The 17,909-nt window shown below is 35.6% G+C and overlaps 1 protein-coding gene across 7 annotated transcripts; it reads left to right on the forward strand.

The window, feature by feature from the left end:
- Positions 1-1,433: 1,433 nt before the first annotated feature.
- Positions 1,434-17,515, forward strand: LOC108334032 (uncharacterized). Of its 7 annotated transcripts, none has more exons than XM_052875628.1 (8): positions 1,434-1,644; positions 3,102-3,336; positions 4,523-4,646; positions 5,868-6,214; positions 6,301-8,086; positions 8,831-9,081; positions 15,475-15,588; positions 17,142-17,515. In XM_052875628.1, exons 1-7 carry the CDS (start codon positions 1,589-1,591, stop codon positions 15,580-15,582), a joined length of 2,907 nt encoding a protein of 968 aa, XP_052731588.1. In that variant the 5' UTR covers positions 1,434-1,588; the 3' UTR covers positions 15,583-15,588; positions 17,142-17,515. The 7 variants fall into 7 exon arrangements, with proteins under 7 accessions (XP_052731588.1, XP_017425106.1, XP_052731570.1 ...); XM_017569617.2 differs by lacking the exon at positions 17,142-17,515 and adding an exon at positions 16,487-17,021; XM_052875610.1 differs by lacking the exon at positions 17,142-17,515 and adding an exon at positions 16,490-17,021.
- Positions 17,516-17,909: the final 394 nt, after the last annotated feature.

Consider the following 17,909-nt stretch of genomic DNA (forward strand, 5'->3'; position numbering starts at 1 on the left):
GATTAAATTATCTAGCTAAACTATAATTTTGCATAGAAAAACACCTACTGAAATTATTTGGGCTTAGGAAATAATACTGCATTGAGTAACACAACAAAAGAAGATCCACATTTAATTCAAATGTATCAGTTTCATTCAAATATGTCCTTATTCTTTCAATTTGCTCTACTTTACAATTGGGAACCTTGAACTTTGAAATATGTAAATGTTCAAATCTCCCACTTAAACTATAAATTTTATTATGTTAATTCTTTAAACAAGTTTTTTTCAAATATATTATATGTTAAATAACTATTTCATACCAATTATGTTTTGTAATTATAAATATATATTCTTTTATTATTTTTTTACATTTTTAAATATCAATTATAAATATATATTATAATTAATAATTAATTTTTTTAGTACAATATAAACAGTTATTTCATGAATTCTGACCAATCATAAAAGACTTAGTACTCTTTTTAATATTCTCATAATTAATTATTATTGTGATATATATATATATATATATATATATATATTATTTATATGACTTATCAAAAATATTGTATTTATTACCATGAAAATACTTAATTAAATAATAATCAAAATTTGAGCAAGAAGAAAAAAATAAAATTAATAACAATAATAATGTTTATTCTATATTTAATTGTAAAACCAAAATTTATTATTACTTTTATTTTAATTTAATTCAATTTATTATTTATTTACTTTATTACTTAATAATCCAAAAATAATATCACAATAAATTTTTTTATTCTTTTTTAAAAATATTAATTATCTATTTTTTTTAAAGGTTTATTTTTTTTTCTATTTTACAAAAATATAAATAAAAAGATTGAAGATGATTTTTAGCCCATAAAACACTGTGGCAAGGTCAGAATTTGAAATTCACTTTATAACACTTTTAATAATATTAAACATTTAAATTAAATGTTAATAGTTATTTATTAATTATAAGTTTTAAATTTCAAATACTTTTATTGATTTTACATTAATATAGTTTTAAATGTTTATAAATTTTTATTATTAATTGTATTTTATATGGTTTTTAATATTGCTCATAAATTTACAATATTTTCATATATTAATATTAAATTATAATAATTTTAAATTTTTATATGTTTTCTACAAATTATGAAAAATACGTTACTTATAATGATTAAACATTACTACGTTATAAATAATTTATTAATTAAATGTATTTAATTTTATTAAGTTTACTAAATATATAAAATATAAAAATAAGAAAACCTTGTACAAGAATCCAATCCTGGTGGGGAAGTAGAAAGAATAATTCTATGCTTGCACACTGTTTTGGTAGACTTTGGTTTTTGTAGTTTTTTCAAAGATTATACAGAGAAAAAAGTTGTTAAGATTTAACATTATTTTATTGGTTTCATATATAAATAAATATTGCAGTGGCAGCCATAATAAACACACATACTTGGTGTGAGCATTCATCTCGGTGGTTTACACGCGCTGACAGTTACCAAAGCTGCTAATTCCACTCTTTCATTGTAGTCTATTTCATTTGCTTCAAAGTTGAAAAACTCTTGAGGAAGAGAAAAGAGTGAGTGAAGGAATGAGGGAAGAGGTCATCAGCTCCGGAGGCACCATTGATCCATCACCTGCTGCCAAGTATTCCTCCTTTCTTCTCTCTTACTTCCTTGCAAACTTTTGTTTTCTTCCTAAATTAGGGTTTTGTTTCTTATGGACTTTTGCAAACTTATTTTCAATTTGTTCGGTTTCTCCCACTTCATGAGGTTTGAACTTCAATTGTACAGTAAAATGCTGTAATATTATTGTCTTTGTTCCTCCAGCACCAAAATTAGATCTAAGTAATACAAAATTCAGTTTGGTGCTGTTTTTGTTGAGAATTGTGTACTTTTTAAAATGTTGTGCTTATGTGAATATGCCTTATGTATTTCTTGTTTGTGATTTTTCTGCTTTACCTGTCATTAAGGAGAGATAAAAGGATGAATTTCTAATTATCCCTGAAATTTCTTTCGAGAATTGTAGTGTAAATATAGATAAAGTGCATAAATACTGACCTCACTGTCTTAGTTTTGTTTATGCTCTCAACAGTATTCCGGCAAATTAAGATGCAGGTGGGTTTAAGTGATTTTATTAGCTTGTTGTGACTGACCATGCATGTGGGTTTAGGTGATTTTACTTGTGTCTGTCCATGCAGAACTCTCTTCTATTGTTTGACTTTCACAATGTTTGAATCAAGGGTATTTACAGGGGCTACTTCTTTAAATTTTTTGTTTGGATTTAAAAGGAAATTGAGGGAAGGAAATAAGAGGGAAAGAAATAGGAAGGATATAAATGAAGGAGAAATAGGGTTGAAAAGATATGTTTGGATGGATAGAAATGAGAATGAAAAAAGGTTCCACATGTTTGAATGGATAGAAGAAAGAGTGGAAATAAATAAACTGAGTGTAAAATATTCTTACACTATTGAAAAATATTAAATTAAATAAAAATAATAAAGGAGCCTTCAGCTTAGCCACAGTTTGGAAAACTATATTTGGCCATCACCATCTTCTTATTTGTTTTCTGTGGGCTTCCGCAAGACACTTTTCATTTTAAGCTTGCTAGCACAACCTCCACCATTCTAGAGTAGGGAGTGTTGAACAATAGAAAAGAGAGAAATATTGAATTGAAACTGTGTATTTTTGAGATAGCTATTGAGAAAATAGAATCAATACAATAGAGCAGATTTGATATCCTTAATAATAAATATATGATACGGGAATAAATAAAGAGGTTGCTAATAATACATATATAGCCTAGATAGTCTTGATTATACAATAAATAGAGGAGATTTGATATATTTCATATCTTAATCCTACTGAAGTGGAAACCCTTGGGTTCCAATGTGTGTTTCTAAAGCTAAGCTTTAGAACTAACCCACTTGATATGCAATGCAATTAGTTCCTTAATTTTTTTATGGATTTGATTTGAATGCACATATGATGCATGGCTGGTGTTTGTAAAATTGTTATATTTTTATATGACATTATTCAATTCTATTGCCTACCAATTTGTTTATTTGACCTTCTAAATTGACAAAAAATTCATAATTTTATCAGTTCTGCTGGGGCATCATCCCCAGCCGTTCCAATGAATGTTGGCAGTATAGATGGGTCAAGTCATGGACAAGTCTCTAAAGCAGCTTCTCTCTCGTGTGTTGGTTCACAACCACCTTGGACTTCCTTGAGCACAAGTGCTGGTGGGTCTTCCAGATCTTGTAGGCCTTGGGAAAGGGGAGATTTATTAAGACGCTTGGCTACATTTATTCCTATAAATTGGCTTGGGAAGCCTCAGGTTTGAACTGAGCATGGTTTTCTATACGTTATTGCAGATTCACTTATGCTTTAATATGCTCATGTACATTTTAAGCTGTCTCTTCCGTGTGGGTAATTTGTTACAGATTACTTATGTTTCAATATCTAAATAATGATATTCTGTGGGCGTAGAGAACAAAGAGTTGTATGTGTGGAGTCAACAAAGCATATGCTCGTTTTAAACTAATATTGATTGCGCCCATGATAGTTTCTGTTTATGCTTTCATAGATTATGATAGGAACTTAAAATGTTATACCATGTAAAGAAAATTGGTATTATGTAAACAGAACTACATATAATTCTTTCTGATTCCTTTTTTATTTATTATGTACAATTAAACCAGTGTGACATCTCTCAAATCTGAAGTCAGTTATTGCTAGTAGCACAAGAACACGTCTGTTACGTTAGATAATTGCTTCTGAAAAAATGCTAACTTTGGTTTCAGTTTTCAAATTTGTAACAGCTGTTGGCCTGTCTTTCTATAATAGTGTTAAGTTTGTCAAGTAATTTGTTGATTATTAGTAAACTAGAGTTTCTGCAAATTTTCTTTTGTGATGCCCAAGGTGACAATATTGAATTCTACCTGTAACAATGCGTGGATGGTAACTTTCCCATTTATGGTGCCCATTCACAGCACAACTAAACTTAAATTGCAATTTTGTAATTAATTTACTTTATATTATTTTTAAATATTTTACACTAACAAAGAAAAATTACCAAATTGAGTGCAATTATAAATAGTGTAGATTGTTAAGCAACTTTGGGAATGCGAATAGTATCACCATGATGCATTTATATCACACTTTAAGCCTAATTCAACCTCACAACATTAACGTGAATTATATATCCACTTAAATACTATAGCCATATATCTTGTTGACGTGGGATTTCCAACGCACCATCTCTTGTCGAGGAATGGACATATCGAGCATGAGATTAAGTATTTGTGGGTGGTGGCATTGATTAGACGAATTTGGATGTGATAAAAAATCAGGAAATGTTACAGGTAATTGCATGAAGTAGTTGTCTAAGGATTTTTTTGTTCTGTGAGGCATAACTGTTATCTATTGAGCATGTATGTATAATGTTATACTTTCTATTCCAAATCTTTTAAATAGATATGATACAGTATCTGGTATCTCATGTTCTCTTTAATTTTGTACAGATCATCAGTTCGTTGGCTTGTGCACAAAAAGGCTGGATAAATAATGGTGTTGACAAAATTGCTTGTGAATCGTGTGGTGCTTGCCTGTGTTTTACAGCATTGTCATCTTGGACATCAGCTGAAGGTTGGTGATTGGAAATTTGCAATCTATGAACTTTTGGCTACTTCATTTTGTTTCCAAACTCTGTTTTCTCTAGAATATATCATGTTAATAACTATATGTAGAAATTATAAAAACTGCCTATGCTTTTGTGTGGACTATGGATGTTAAATGGCCTACTCTTTGGAGGTACATTTTGTACAGGCCAGGTGTAGAATTAGGATCAAAATCAGATCGGTAACTTTACTTTCTGAGAACTGCTGTCTATTGTTAACATATAAATCCCAAAATATAAATATTGTTCTTCCTCACTTAGTGCTTACGTAGGATTGTTTTATTATTTCTATTTTTTCACGGGTGTTGTGCTCATGTTTGTTACAGGTATGGGTGCTATTCTTTGAAATACAGAGACCAGGCTTGGTTTCTATATCTTAAGTGATTCTCCCTTTGTTCCTTGTACCTGTGTCTACTTTTTCTTTTTAGAGGATTTTTTTTATTCTCCTTGCAGACCTAGTTCTATTCTTAACTTCTATCTGTCCTCTAATAAAATTAGTGTGTTAAAGGAGTTTATAAAATTTGTTTATTAAGATGGATAAATGTGATGAATGTTTCATCAATAGTTAATATATAGTTTTCGTAGTTGGCTGAGAAATAGTGACTATATACCGGTTAGCATGTAAGTATGACAATAACGGCTGTAAGTTTACTAGCTTGCATTACTTTGATTCAAGGTTCCTATAGGCTATAGCATTTATAGCAAGACTTTATAATAATTAGAAATAAAGTCACAAATTGTAAGCTGTGCGAACAAGATAAGTTATTAATCTTTATACCTATGCAACCCTTCAGTTTAAATCGTTTGAGATCTTTTATATTTTTTCTTGAAACAGCCAGACAAATACAGAACCATTTTGTTTAAATTTAAAATGTGTTCTTGAAATAAGCTATTTAAAATAATTCACTTATGTCAGAATTAGATAGGATTTGGTTATTAATTTAAAATAAGTTGAAAGGTGTTTATTTTTAAAATAAGCACTTTAGACAAACACAAAAGAATAATGAAGAAATCTGCTTATTTTATATATAAAAAAAGAACTTTTTAGAAAATAATCATAAACAAACTCACCTATAATCTTTTTTGATCTAGTTTTAAATGGTAACTGGGGTAGAAGGATTTATCTGTGCTGTTGGTGATTATATTCATCAGTATTTTTAACTTCTTTTTTGTATTGTTCATGGCCAAAGCCCAAAATGCCAGCGAATCCTTTGCTAGGCAGCTGGATTCGGGTCATAAGGTAAATTGCCCTTGGAAGGGAAACAATTGTCCGGAAAGCTTAGTACAGTTCCCTCCAACACCTCCGTCTGCTTTAATTGCGGGTTACAAGGATAGATGTGACGGACTCATACAATTTCAGCATCTTCCTGTGGTAGCCATTTCTGCAATTGAGTTTATGTCTGCATCTCGAGGTCCACAAATTGAACGCTTTCTATCGCAGTCTCAAAATTTTATGTCAAGAGAAGTATATATTAAACCGGAAATTATATCTGAGTTTGACAACTCTCAAGATGAAGCATACTGTCTGTATACTCGTGTAAGCTTTTTGTATAACTTTTTGTCTTTTTCATACTATTGTTGCTACTCTGCTTATTTTCTACTAATGTGTCATGCTTTTGGCAGGCTCAGAAACTTATAAGCCTTTGTGGGTGGGAACCAAGGTGGCTTTTAAATGTTCAAGATTGCGAAGAACACTCTGCTCAATCTGAAAGAAATGGATATTCTTTCGGCCCTAGCAAGACTCAAATTCATCTTACTCAAGATCCTGGGTCAAAGGCAGTTTCTGCTTCTACTAAATTGGATGCTAGAAAGGGAAAGGCATCTGTCAATGAGGCTAGACATGACTCAAAGACACCATTTCTTGATTGTAGCTTATGTGGTGCTGCAGTCAGAATTTCAGATTTTTTATCAGTTCCTTGTCCTACTCGTTTTGTACCTAACAGTATAGATATTCTTGATGCTAGTAAAAAATTAGGATTGACTCGAGGAGCGAGTGCAGCAAGTGGAATCAGTGGTTGGATTGCAGCTGATGATACAGACAAAGATCACACTGATGACCGTGACGAAGTTGCAACAACAAATGAGGGGAAATTGGTTGCAAATGATGATTTGGATTTGAATCTTACCATGGCAGGGGGTTTTCTTTTTACTCCTTTGGGCAGGACGGCAACATCTGAATATACTCATGATGAAGATATGGGAAGGGACTTAATGATCGCACAGCCTTCTGGGAGTGAGATTGGTGATCGTGCAGCTTCATATGAATCAAGAGGACCAAGCTCTCGAAAGAGAAATTTTGAAAAAGGTGGAAGCTCAGATGATCGCCCAATTCTTAGGTTGCAGCAGCAGGCTGATAGTGTAGAAGGAACTGTCATTGATCGTGATGGAGATGAAGTTACAGATGGTGGACAATATTCAGCTGGTCCATCAAAACGAGCACGTGATTCTGATATTTTTGACCCTTACTGTTCACCTCGTCAAAGAGACTCATCTGGTGCCGGTCCGAGTCATTCAAGGGGTTTTGAGACTCATGTTAGTGGAAATCGAGTTTCTTCAAACCCTCAAGGTAGTGATCGTCCAATAGGAATCCAGTCTACTAGGGACTCAACCCGTGCATCATCTGTCATTGCAATGGACACAATATGTCATAGTGTGAATGATGATTCTATGGAAAGTGTTGAAAACTACCCTGGAGACCTTGATGATGTTCATTTCCCCTCGTCTAGCACATATGGCAATGTGGATATGAATGAAACCTCTGAACTGAATAACAGCAATCTGGCTCAGCAAAGCACTTGCTTACAAACTGCTACTGAAGTGGTCCCTGGTGAAGTGGGCGTCAGTAGTACAAACTATGGGGAAGAACATTTCAATGCAGAAACTGTGACTGCCCAGGCTCGAGATGGAATAAGTTTGGGCATCAGTGGAGGGAGTGTTGGAATGTGTGCTAGTCATGAAGCTGAAATCCACGGGGCTGATATATCTGTGCACAGAGCTGATAGTGTTGTTGGTGAAATGGAACAGAGAGCAGAAGATGCTGAACATCAGGGACAAACAGGTGAATATGTTCCAGATCCAGGTCTGATGGATGAGATTATCCCTGATGAGATAAACAGGGAAGATCCTATTGGTGATAGCCAGGAGATGATGTCTCACTCTGCAGGAAGAACAGATAGTGGGTCAAAAATTGGCTGTTCTACAAAGGCAGAATCTGTTGAAAGTGGTGAAAAGATTAGTCAAAACTGCAATCTTCTGCCTGCTAATAGCTATCACCCATCTCGTTCTTGTAATGCTAATATTTATTCAGGTTGTGAAAATACCAAGGAAGAGATCATGAAGGATGGTAAATCTTCATTTGCCAACAATAGTTCTCTCCCTGAATCCGATTTTGCCATTGCAAATGGGATAGGTAAGCTCTAACTTTGTGATCTTGAACTTTTTTTCTTTTTACCCTACCTTGTTAGTGAAAGTGGACGATTTTCAATAGCACGATAGCAAAGTGGAGTAGTTTTCAGTAGTGACTGCGGCTGTTCACATTCTGTCATGGGGCTACCATGGTATTATATACATCAAATATACATTTTTACCCCTGAAACGTCACTGGGTTTATTTCGGGGCATGGTAAAATATTCCACAAAAAGTTACTTTAATTTCTTTGCACATTATCTTTTATCCAGTGTTCCATATTAGACTTTCAAATTCATATTCTACTATTATTTTTTTTATCTAACTCTAAGTTAATTTTCTATGTATTTCACCATCATGTTTCATTTTGTTTTACTTTATCACTATGTTAATATTCTCCTATATTGATGGTGTTTGTGTGTGCAAATTGTGATGGCTTATCTATCATGAATTCTTTAATACCTTTTTGGATATCTGTAGTATAAATTATTTAGTTTGTATAATATTTAAATAGTAGTTGTCCTACTTCTTGCTATTGCACTACATTTTTAGGGTTAGCTTCTATGGGCCACTATCCAAGATTGATAATTTTGGACAGTGGACTCTATATACCCTGCTGTCCTCACTGCTTTTCATCAAGCATCAAAGTGAAAATGGAAAATCTAATCATTTCATGGTCCTTCTACACTTCATTCATTAGTTGTACATATATTTGGAGCATAGCCACTGACATTGTGCAATTCTTTAGGCCCTCCAAAAGGAGAGAGTAATTATGAAGCTGCAGAGTTTGATCCTATTGCCTATCACAATCAATGTTGCCCTTGGGTAAATGGAAATGTTGCTGCAGCTGGCTGTGCTAGTTCTGTTATGAGAACAAGTAGTGATACAATCGCCCTTTCCGGTTGGCAGCTGACTTTAGATGCTTTAGATGCTTTGCAATCACTAGAGCACAATGCAATACCAACTGCACCGTCTGAGTCTGCTGCGTCCTTGTACAAGGTTTTTCTTTCTCACTCCTCATTTGGTTTATCCATTTTTGCCTGGTTGTAATTTTGTTTAGATGAGCAATAAGTCTTGATGCATGACAGGAGCAGACTTCCATTAATTTATTTCATTTTAATGGATCGTGAACCTTTGTAGAATTGTGACTTGTTTGTCTTTCTTGGACAAAATTTATAACTATATGATATCAATGTGAAAATTTTAGTTGATTGGTTTAGTGAACGAAATTTTGCAAGCCTCAGAATTCCTTTCTGTTGTTCGTTTGATGGTGGAAAATGCTGACAAAAGACAAAAGTGAAGCACGTTAAAAATTAAGTAGGATGGATATTATAGAAAAAAAAAATGATAGATGACATATGGTGGAATCTGTCACAAGCACAACAATGGAACATATATATAGAATGTACATTGCATTACATAGAGATGGCCTGGGCCTTTTTGATGTGATCCTCAAAATAGAAATAAATGCGTATTTTTGCTGTTTTTAGCCTATCTAGCCGTAGTATTAGTATATTCTATTTTTTGTTTGGACATAAGGCTAGGGGAAAAAAGTGTTTGTTCAATCCACAATCCCCTTCCCACCATACTTTCTATATGAGGAGAGCTCATATACTTATTTTTTATGACTTTGATTGAATAAAATATGAGTTGTTATCTTAAGTATGTCATATCTCAAGTGGTGAGCTACTCCATCCATAGCTTATGTAAAAGTGATGCTTCTTAGATTATTTCTTGTGTGATGCATTGGTGATTAATCAAAGATTGGGAGAGAGAAAACAATGGTTGGAGAGAGAAGAAACATTCTCAAAAGAGAATGTTAAACAAATCCCAACCACGAAGCCAAAATTAGATCTGAGTAGAGGACATCGGGATGAGTCTGGAATTGGCAACCTTGGCCGGAATGGTGGCTGGACGCACTGCATGCATGGCTGCCGGGAACAGAGAGAGAAGCGCCCCTACTTCTAGGGTGTGTGAGGGTGCATTGCTACTCTAATGGTTGAGAGTCCAGCGGCTCATTAGTTTCTTGGGCAGGGCAACTCTGATGGTGGGGTTGCTGGTTGGAAGGCTGACAGGCTGCAATGGATGGTGGCAGCAGCAGTGTGAAATGGCTGGAAAAGGAGGCATGACAATGAGAAGATGTTACAAGTCAGAGCGAAACACGACTTTTCCAAAATAAGTGGCACAGATGGATATGGATGTTTTAAAGATGATTTCTACTAGGCTCTGAATAGTGTTAGGATATTTATCCTATTTTATCATCATTATAGTGTGTCAAGGGTTACCCTATTTATCATGATTATATTATGTCTAGGATTACCCTATTTATCATGATTATATTGTGTCTAGGGTTACCCTATTTATCATGTATTTGTGTATCAATTTATTCTTATAAATAGAAGATTGTGAGAGGGATCAATAAAGCCCTCTAGAATTATTTTACAGTTTCAATCTTAAGTTGGTATCAGAGCGGGTCGATCCCGCTCTGGTTTCTGTCTCGTAATATATATTTGTCCGGCGCCACAGTTCTTTGTCGCCCGCTGCTGCCCGCCGCTGCCCGCCGCCGGCCACCGTCAACCGTCGGCCACCGTCGGCCACCGTCCGGCCACCGTCTCCGGCCACCGTCGGCCGTCGTCGGCCACCGTCCGGTCACCGTCTCCGGCCACCGTCCGGCCACCGTCGTCCATCACTGTCAAAGTTTCCTTCGTCTAAACCCTTAGGGTTTTCTTGTTCTTCGTTAGTACTATTCGTCTTCTTCAGAAATGGCGTCTGGCAGTACTCTTTCCTTCTCTGGAAGTCCATCAATTACCTCCGAGAAGCTAAATGGAAAAAATTATCTATCATGGTCTGCTGCCGTTGAAATGTGGTTCCTTGGCCAAGGGCATTATGACCACCTTGAGCGAGATGGAAGCCATGTGCCTACTGAAAAAGCTGATCAGTGGAAACAAGCAGATTTCCAGTTGTGTGCCCTGTTATGGCAATCAGTGGAACCCAAACTTTTTGTATCTTTGAGGGCTTTCAAAACTTGTCACTCCTTTTGGAAGAAAGCCCAAAGCATTTATGCCAACGATATTCAACGTCTCTATGACACTACGAATAAACTTGCATCTCTTAAAATGGCAGACCATGATATGGTGTCCTTCATGACTGAAGCCCAATCTGCTGTCGAAGAACTTAGGATGTTTTTGGAAGTAGATCCATTAGAGGATATAAAAAAGAAACTAGACAAATTCTACATGGTGTTGATCCTTCGTGCCCTACATCCCGATTTTGATCATCTCAGAGATCAACTTCTAACTAGTCATGAGGTCCCCTCTATGGAAACATTGACCACTCGCCTTCTGCGTGTCCCGGTATCTCAAACTCAAGAAGCGCATGAACTAGTGGAACCATCTGTCATGGTTGCCACACGAGGAAGAGGAGGACGTGGCACTAGAGGAGGAGGACGAGGAGGTCGGGGACGTACTCAATGCACATATTGTAAAAGGATGGGTCATACTCAAGAGAATTGCTACTCCTTACATGGTTTCCCTTCCAAAACCGCCAATATTTCGAAGACTGAAACTTCCACTTTGAAAACTGAAACCTCTACTTCTATGTTTTCTGAGGATGAATATCAAGAGTATTTAAGGTTAAAGTCTAACAGCTTGGCACAACCATCTCAATCTCCCAATACATCAACAGTTTGCGTTTCTCAATCTATGGAATGTCAAAATTCATGGGTAATTGACTCAGGTGCTTCTGATCACATTTCTGGTAATACCTCTTTGTTCTCATCTATTTCCTTTCGAGAAAAACCTCATTTCATAACCCTTGCAAATGGATCTAAAACTTCTTCCAAAGGAGTCGGTCATGTTTCTTTGTCTCCCTCCCTCAATCTCAACTCAGTCCTTTTTGTCCCTAATTGTCCTTTTAATTTAATTTCCTTAAGCCAGTTGACTAAAATGTTAAATTGTTCAATAACCTTTGATCATAAATCTTTTGTTATACAGGAGCGTGGTTCGGGGAGACAGATTGGAGAAGGATATGAAGCTGGCGGATTATACCATTTTGGATCTCGTCCAAGGGTGTCTTGTGTTGCTGCTCTTAATCCTAAAGTGCTACATGATCGACTTGGCCATCCTCATTTGTCCAAATTAAAAAAGATGTGTCCTGAACTTAGTGGTCTCCAAACCTTAGAATGTGAGTCATGTCAATTAGGAAAACATGTTAGATCTTCCTTTCCTAAAAGGTCTCAATCAATATGTAATTCTAGTTTTTCCATCATCCATTCTGATATATGGGGACCTAGTCGTATCTCCTCCTTTGGTTATAGATATTTTGTTACCTTTATTGATGAATATTCAAGATGTACTTGGGTTTATCTTATGAAAAATCGTTCTGAATTGTTAGCTATCTTTACATCCTTTTTGAATGAAATCCAGAATCAATTTGGTCAACTAATCAAAATATTAAGAAGTGATAATGCCAAAGAGTATTTTTCATCCTCCTTTTCTGCCATCTTGAGTTCCCATGGTATCTTACATCAGTCTACTTGTCCTCATACACCACAGCAAAATGGTATAGCAGAACGAAAAAATAGACACTTGGTTGAAACTGCTCGTACCCTTTTGCTTGGTGCCCATATTCCTGTCCATCACTGGGGGGATGCCATCTTAACTGCATGTTATCTTATTAATAGGATGCCCTCCTCCTCTCTTGATAATAAAGTCCCTTTCTCCATTTTGTTTCCTAATGATCCTCTCTTTCATACATCTCCCCGAGTGTTTGGCTGTGTATGTTTTGTTCATGACATGTCTCTAGGTCTAGACAAACTCTCCGCTCGCGCTCTCAAATGTGTCTTCTTAGGCTATTCTCGACTTCAAAAAGGATATCGGTGTTACTCTCCTGAAACTAAGAAGTATTACATGTCTGCCAATGTCACATTCTTTGAACAGACTCCTTACTTCTCTCCATCTGTTCAGGATGTTTCTATCCTCCAGCAGGTCCTTCCTATTCCAATGGTTGAGTCAAATAGCTCCACTGTCTCTGTCATTCCCAGTCATGATCACAATCCTTCTACACCTGTTTCTCCACATACTGAGATCATCCCACACAGGGCCCCAATGGATAGTCCACCTCCCCAAGACAATGGTGAATCTCCTACTTCAGATTCTTCTCCCTCGTCACCTCCTCCCACGCCTCCTGGTGCAAATGATTTAGCATGGCCTATTGCCCTCAGAAAAGGTACTCGTTCCACTCGGAACCCTCATCCCATTTATAATTTTCTAAGCTATCATCGATTGTCGCCCTCCTATTTTTCTCTTTTATCCTCAGTGTCCTCTGTTGTTATACCCAAGAATGTGAAAGAAGCACTTGATCATCCTGGATGGCGACAAGCTATGATTGCAGAAATGCAGGCTCTTGACCACAGTAATACTTGGGAGCTGGTGCCCCTTCCCCCAGAAAAAAAGGCGGTTGGTTGTCGATGGGTGTATGCAGTTAAAGTTGGCCCTGATGGTGAAATTGATCGGCTCAAAGCTCGGCTTGTTGCAAAAGGTTACACTCAGGTTTATGGTCTTGATTATTGTGACACTTTCTCTCCTGTAGCCAAGATGACTACTATTCGTCTCTTCTTTGCCATGGCAGCCATTCGTCACTGGCCACTTCATCAATTGGATATCAAGAATGCCTTCCTACATGGTGATCTTGAGGAAGAAGTTTATATGGAGCAACCTCCAGGGTTTGTTGCTCAGGGGGAGTCTGGTATGGTATGCAAATTGCATCGATCTCTATATGGCCTCAAGCAATCCCCACGTGCTTGGTTTGGAAAGTTTAGCTCCATTGTTCAAAAATTTGGGCTAAAACGTAGTGAAGCAGACCATTCAGTTTTTTATTGTCATTCTTCTCTCGGGAAATGTGTTTACTTAATAGTATATGTTGATGATATTGTCATTACAGGAAATGATGCTGTTGGAATATCTCAACTAAAAGAGTACTTGTGTAGACATTTTCAAACCAAGGATCTTGGAAGTCTCAAATATTTCTTAGGCATTGAAGTAGCGCAATCAAAAGATGGAGTTGTAATCTCCCAAAGGAAGTATGCTCTTGATATATTACAAGAAACAGACATGATTGATTGTAGACCGGTAGACAGTCCCATGGACCCAAACCAGAAATTAAGGACAGAAGAAGGTGAATTATTCTCCGATCCAGAGAGGTATAGGAGGCTGGTTGGCAAACTGATTTATCTCACTATTACAAGGCCAGATTTATCCTTTGCAGTTGGAGTGGTTAGTCAGTTCATGCAGGCTCCATGTATTGACCATTGGAATGCTCTCATTCGCATTCTAAGGTATGTAAAGAAGGCTCCCGGGCAAGGATTGTTATATGAAGATAAAGGAAGCATTCATGTCTCTGGGTATTGTGATGCAGATTGGGCAGGTTCACCTATTGATAGACGGTCTACAACAGGATATTGTGTTTTTCTGGGAGGAAACATTATTTCATGGAAAAGTAAGAAACAGAATGTAGTAGCTCGATCAACCGCGGAAGCCGAGTATAGGGCAATGGCATCACTAACATGTGAACTTATATGGGTGAAACAATTCCTTCAAGAGGTTAAATTTTGTGACATCCATACTATGAAGATGTATTGCGACAATCAAGCTGCTCTCCACATTGCATCAAATCCAGTGTTTCACGAGAGGACTAAACATATAGAAATTGATTGTCATTTTGTTCGTGAAAAGTTGTTGACCAAAGAAATATGTACTGAGTTTATTGGGTCAAACGATCAACTCGCAGATGTATTGACCAAGTCATTAAGGGGTCCTCGGATTGAGTTTATTTGTTCCAAGCTTGGTACATACAATTTGTATGCTCCAGCTTGAGGGGGAGTGTTAGGATATTTATCCTATTTTATCATCATTATAGTGTGTCAAGGGTTACCCTATTTATCATGATTATATTATGTCTAGGATTACCCTATTTATCATGATTATATTGTGTCTAGGGTTACGCTATTTATCATGTATTTGTGTATCAATTTATTCTTATAAATAGAAGATTGTGAGAGGGATCAATAAAGCCCTCTAGAATTATTTTACAGTTTCAATCTTAAGTAATAGTATGTAGAAATAAATGATAAATAGTCATATGATGGAGTTTTTGTGTGTCACAAGCACAACAAAAGAACATATTATACATAGAATGTACATTGCATTCCATAGATATGGCCTAGGCCCTTATAGTAACATGTATCTAACAATATGATATATAATTTGTAGAATAACCTTTGATATCGTGCTGCGTGTATAGATAATTAAATCAAACAATCAGCCATTATATATAAAAAAATAGTAAATTAAAATAACAAATATCGATATAATTGGGGTATTGGTCTGGATATAGGTGGCAGCATACTCTTGTGGCAAACCATACAAGCCCAAGGTCGAAAAGAGCATATTGCAATTCTCAAGTTCTTTTCCATATCTGCAGATGGTGGAAGACGCTCATTAAAGTAATGTAAGGAAGCATGAAGCCACTTAAGATAACCATACTAGGCCCTCAAAATGTTGTGGCGTGAGAAGTTAACTACCTAATGCATGTACTTTTCAAGTTGCCTTGACCTCCAAGTTGTTCTCTAAGGGTTATTTGAGGCCCAAGCAAGCTTAAAGAGCACCTTAGTTCGCTTGTGGGGCGTTTGTGGGACGTTGCCTGATTTAATTGATTAGTTTATTTACACAATTGATTAAATTGAGCTGTCACTAATATTGAACAAAATACAAGGCCTAAAGGAAATATAAGTTTGGAAAAGATACAAAGCCTAAAAGAAAGACTTATTTACATTTTTACAAAGCTAAGAGAAGAGAAAGACAAGCTAATAAACTATTCTCCACAAGAGTAGAGTTTTTTGAAGTCCTTCTTCCATTCTCCTAGTCATGACCCATGTTGTAGCTCCCTGGATGACTTTCCATCATACCCTCCTATTTGTTCTTTAGTAAATCTATGTGCAGGGCAGAGAATCCTGTTTGCTCCTTTGGATAAGTTTTTCTGCTTCCTCCAATATTTTCCTTTCAAAGACATTGTGGGCAATATGTTTGAAAAATGTCTTTGGGGCTGGCTTAGGATACTACAGACCTGTCCCATTCTTTGATGAATCTTTGATTTTCAACATCTAGAAGTTTAACTGTGTTCTTCAGAAAAATTGTTATTTTTGTCTTCTGAATTAACATCTAGAAAAAATTGGTGATATTTTCAAACTTGTTTGATATAGAAGATACTATGAAATTGAACATATTTGCTTATGATGAATTTCTTCATCTGTTGTTTCTTTGTGTAATTAAACTAAAAATATTAATGTTTATACTCTATACCTACGTTAAATTAATTGTGTTAATGTTCTTTGGCTTGAATCTTTCAGCAGAATGACCAGCAAGGACCTGGTAAACAACTCTTTCGCAATCACTCTCTGAGCAGAAGCCATGGTCAACTTTGAGATTTTAATTTGAGTAATGGGTGTTTCTATTTCTTTGTAAGTGGGTATGTCATATGCTTATAGCTTGAAAATTTGATAAACAAAGTATTGTAAAATGAGAAAGTAAGGATTTTGGAAGCGCTTTCGACAATCTATTCGAAGTATTCTTGCATATTTCAGTCTCGCTAGAGCTCAGTGAGTGTGTCTGTAGTGGACGTGTTACTTTTCTCCCTCCTATGCCATCAAGGAAACAAGTTCGTCAGAACCGGGATCTTGCCTCAATCTATATATATTTAGTCAATAACCTCGAACAGTGGAAAGTTTCTATGAAACAACTATTTGCTTCAAAGACCTGAAGTTTGAGCAATTAAATTGTATATACTGGAGAGTTTTTTAATGAGGAATTTGATTTAGGCCTTTGGCCCTATTGTAATATGTTAATTAATTAGTGTTTTCTCTTAAATTTTCCCTTTTGTTTAAATTTCAAGTGATGTATATTTTTACTATTGAGACAACAAAATTCTTAATTTGTCATACTATATATTACAAATCTTAAACATAGGTTTAATTCATACTTTCCTCTTCTTTCTTCCCTTTCCAGAAGCGGTGCCAGTAGGCTGCACCTCCCATCATTTTTCTTGGTCATTCTGGATTAACATATGGTAAAATCTGCATCAATTGGCACAAAAGCAGAAAAAAGAAAACAGCTATGAAGAGGGGACTGATGATCATAGACAGTGGGTGTCCTTCATGAGAGAACTGTGTATGAGCAACAAAGCTGCTACAGTGTCTATGGCTTTTATGGTTTGCTTGTGGAAGAAGCACCCGATGAAGTTAAGGGATTCTTTTTGAAAGGGAAGAATCATGCGTTTCGCATTCTCCATTGATTTAATTTTTAATATTCCACAGTACCGAATTTGAATATATTTTTCAAAATACTTATTCCGAAAAAATATTTTTATATTTTGAATTGGATGTTTTGGAGTTATTGTTTTATCTGAGAATATTTCTTTTTTTTATATACTTTTTGAATTAAATGGAAGACATTTTTCGCATCTAAAAGTATTTTCAGGAACTTTCAATACGAAAAATATTAAGAAAAAATGTGCAAGATTGTTTTTATTATAATTTTAATGAGAATAATTTGGGTAGTACAAGTTTTATAAACGGTGCGAGAAGAAAAAAGTGTTGTGCAAGATGAAATACCCTAGAAGCTGAAAAAGATCCACTTGCCGGCGTCTACAATACTAGACCAGTGAAGAACCCCACCACAAACACCAATACTTTAGGCTTATTGTTTCTTGCACTCCCATAATTACTAACCGCACCTTCACAATAAGAGAAAAAGATTTAAACATTGTCATCACTG

The sequence above is a fragment of the Vigna angularis genome, chromosome 1, assembly GCF_016808095.1.
Source record: "Vigna angularis cultivar LongXiaoDou No.4 chromosome 1, ASM1680809v1, whole genome shotgun sequence".
In the NCBI taxonomy this organism is placed as follows: Eukaryota; Viridiplantae; Streptophyta; class Magnoliopsida; order Fabales; family Fabaceae; genus Vigna; species Vigna angularis.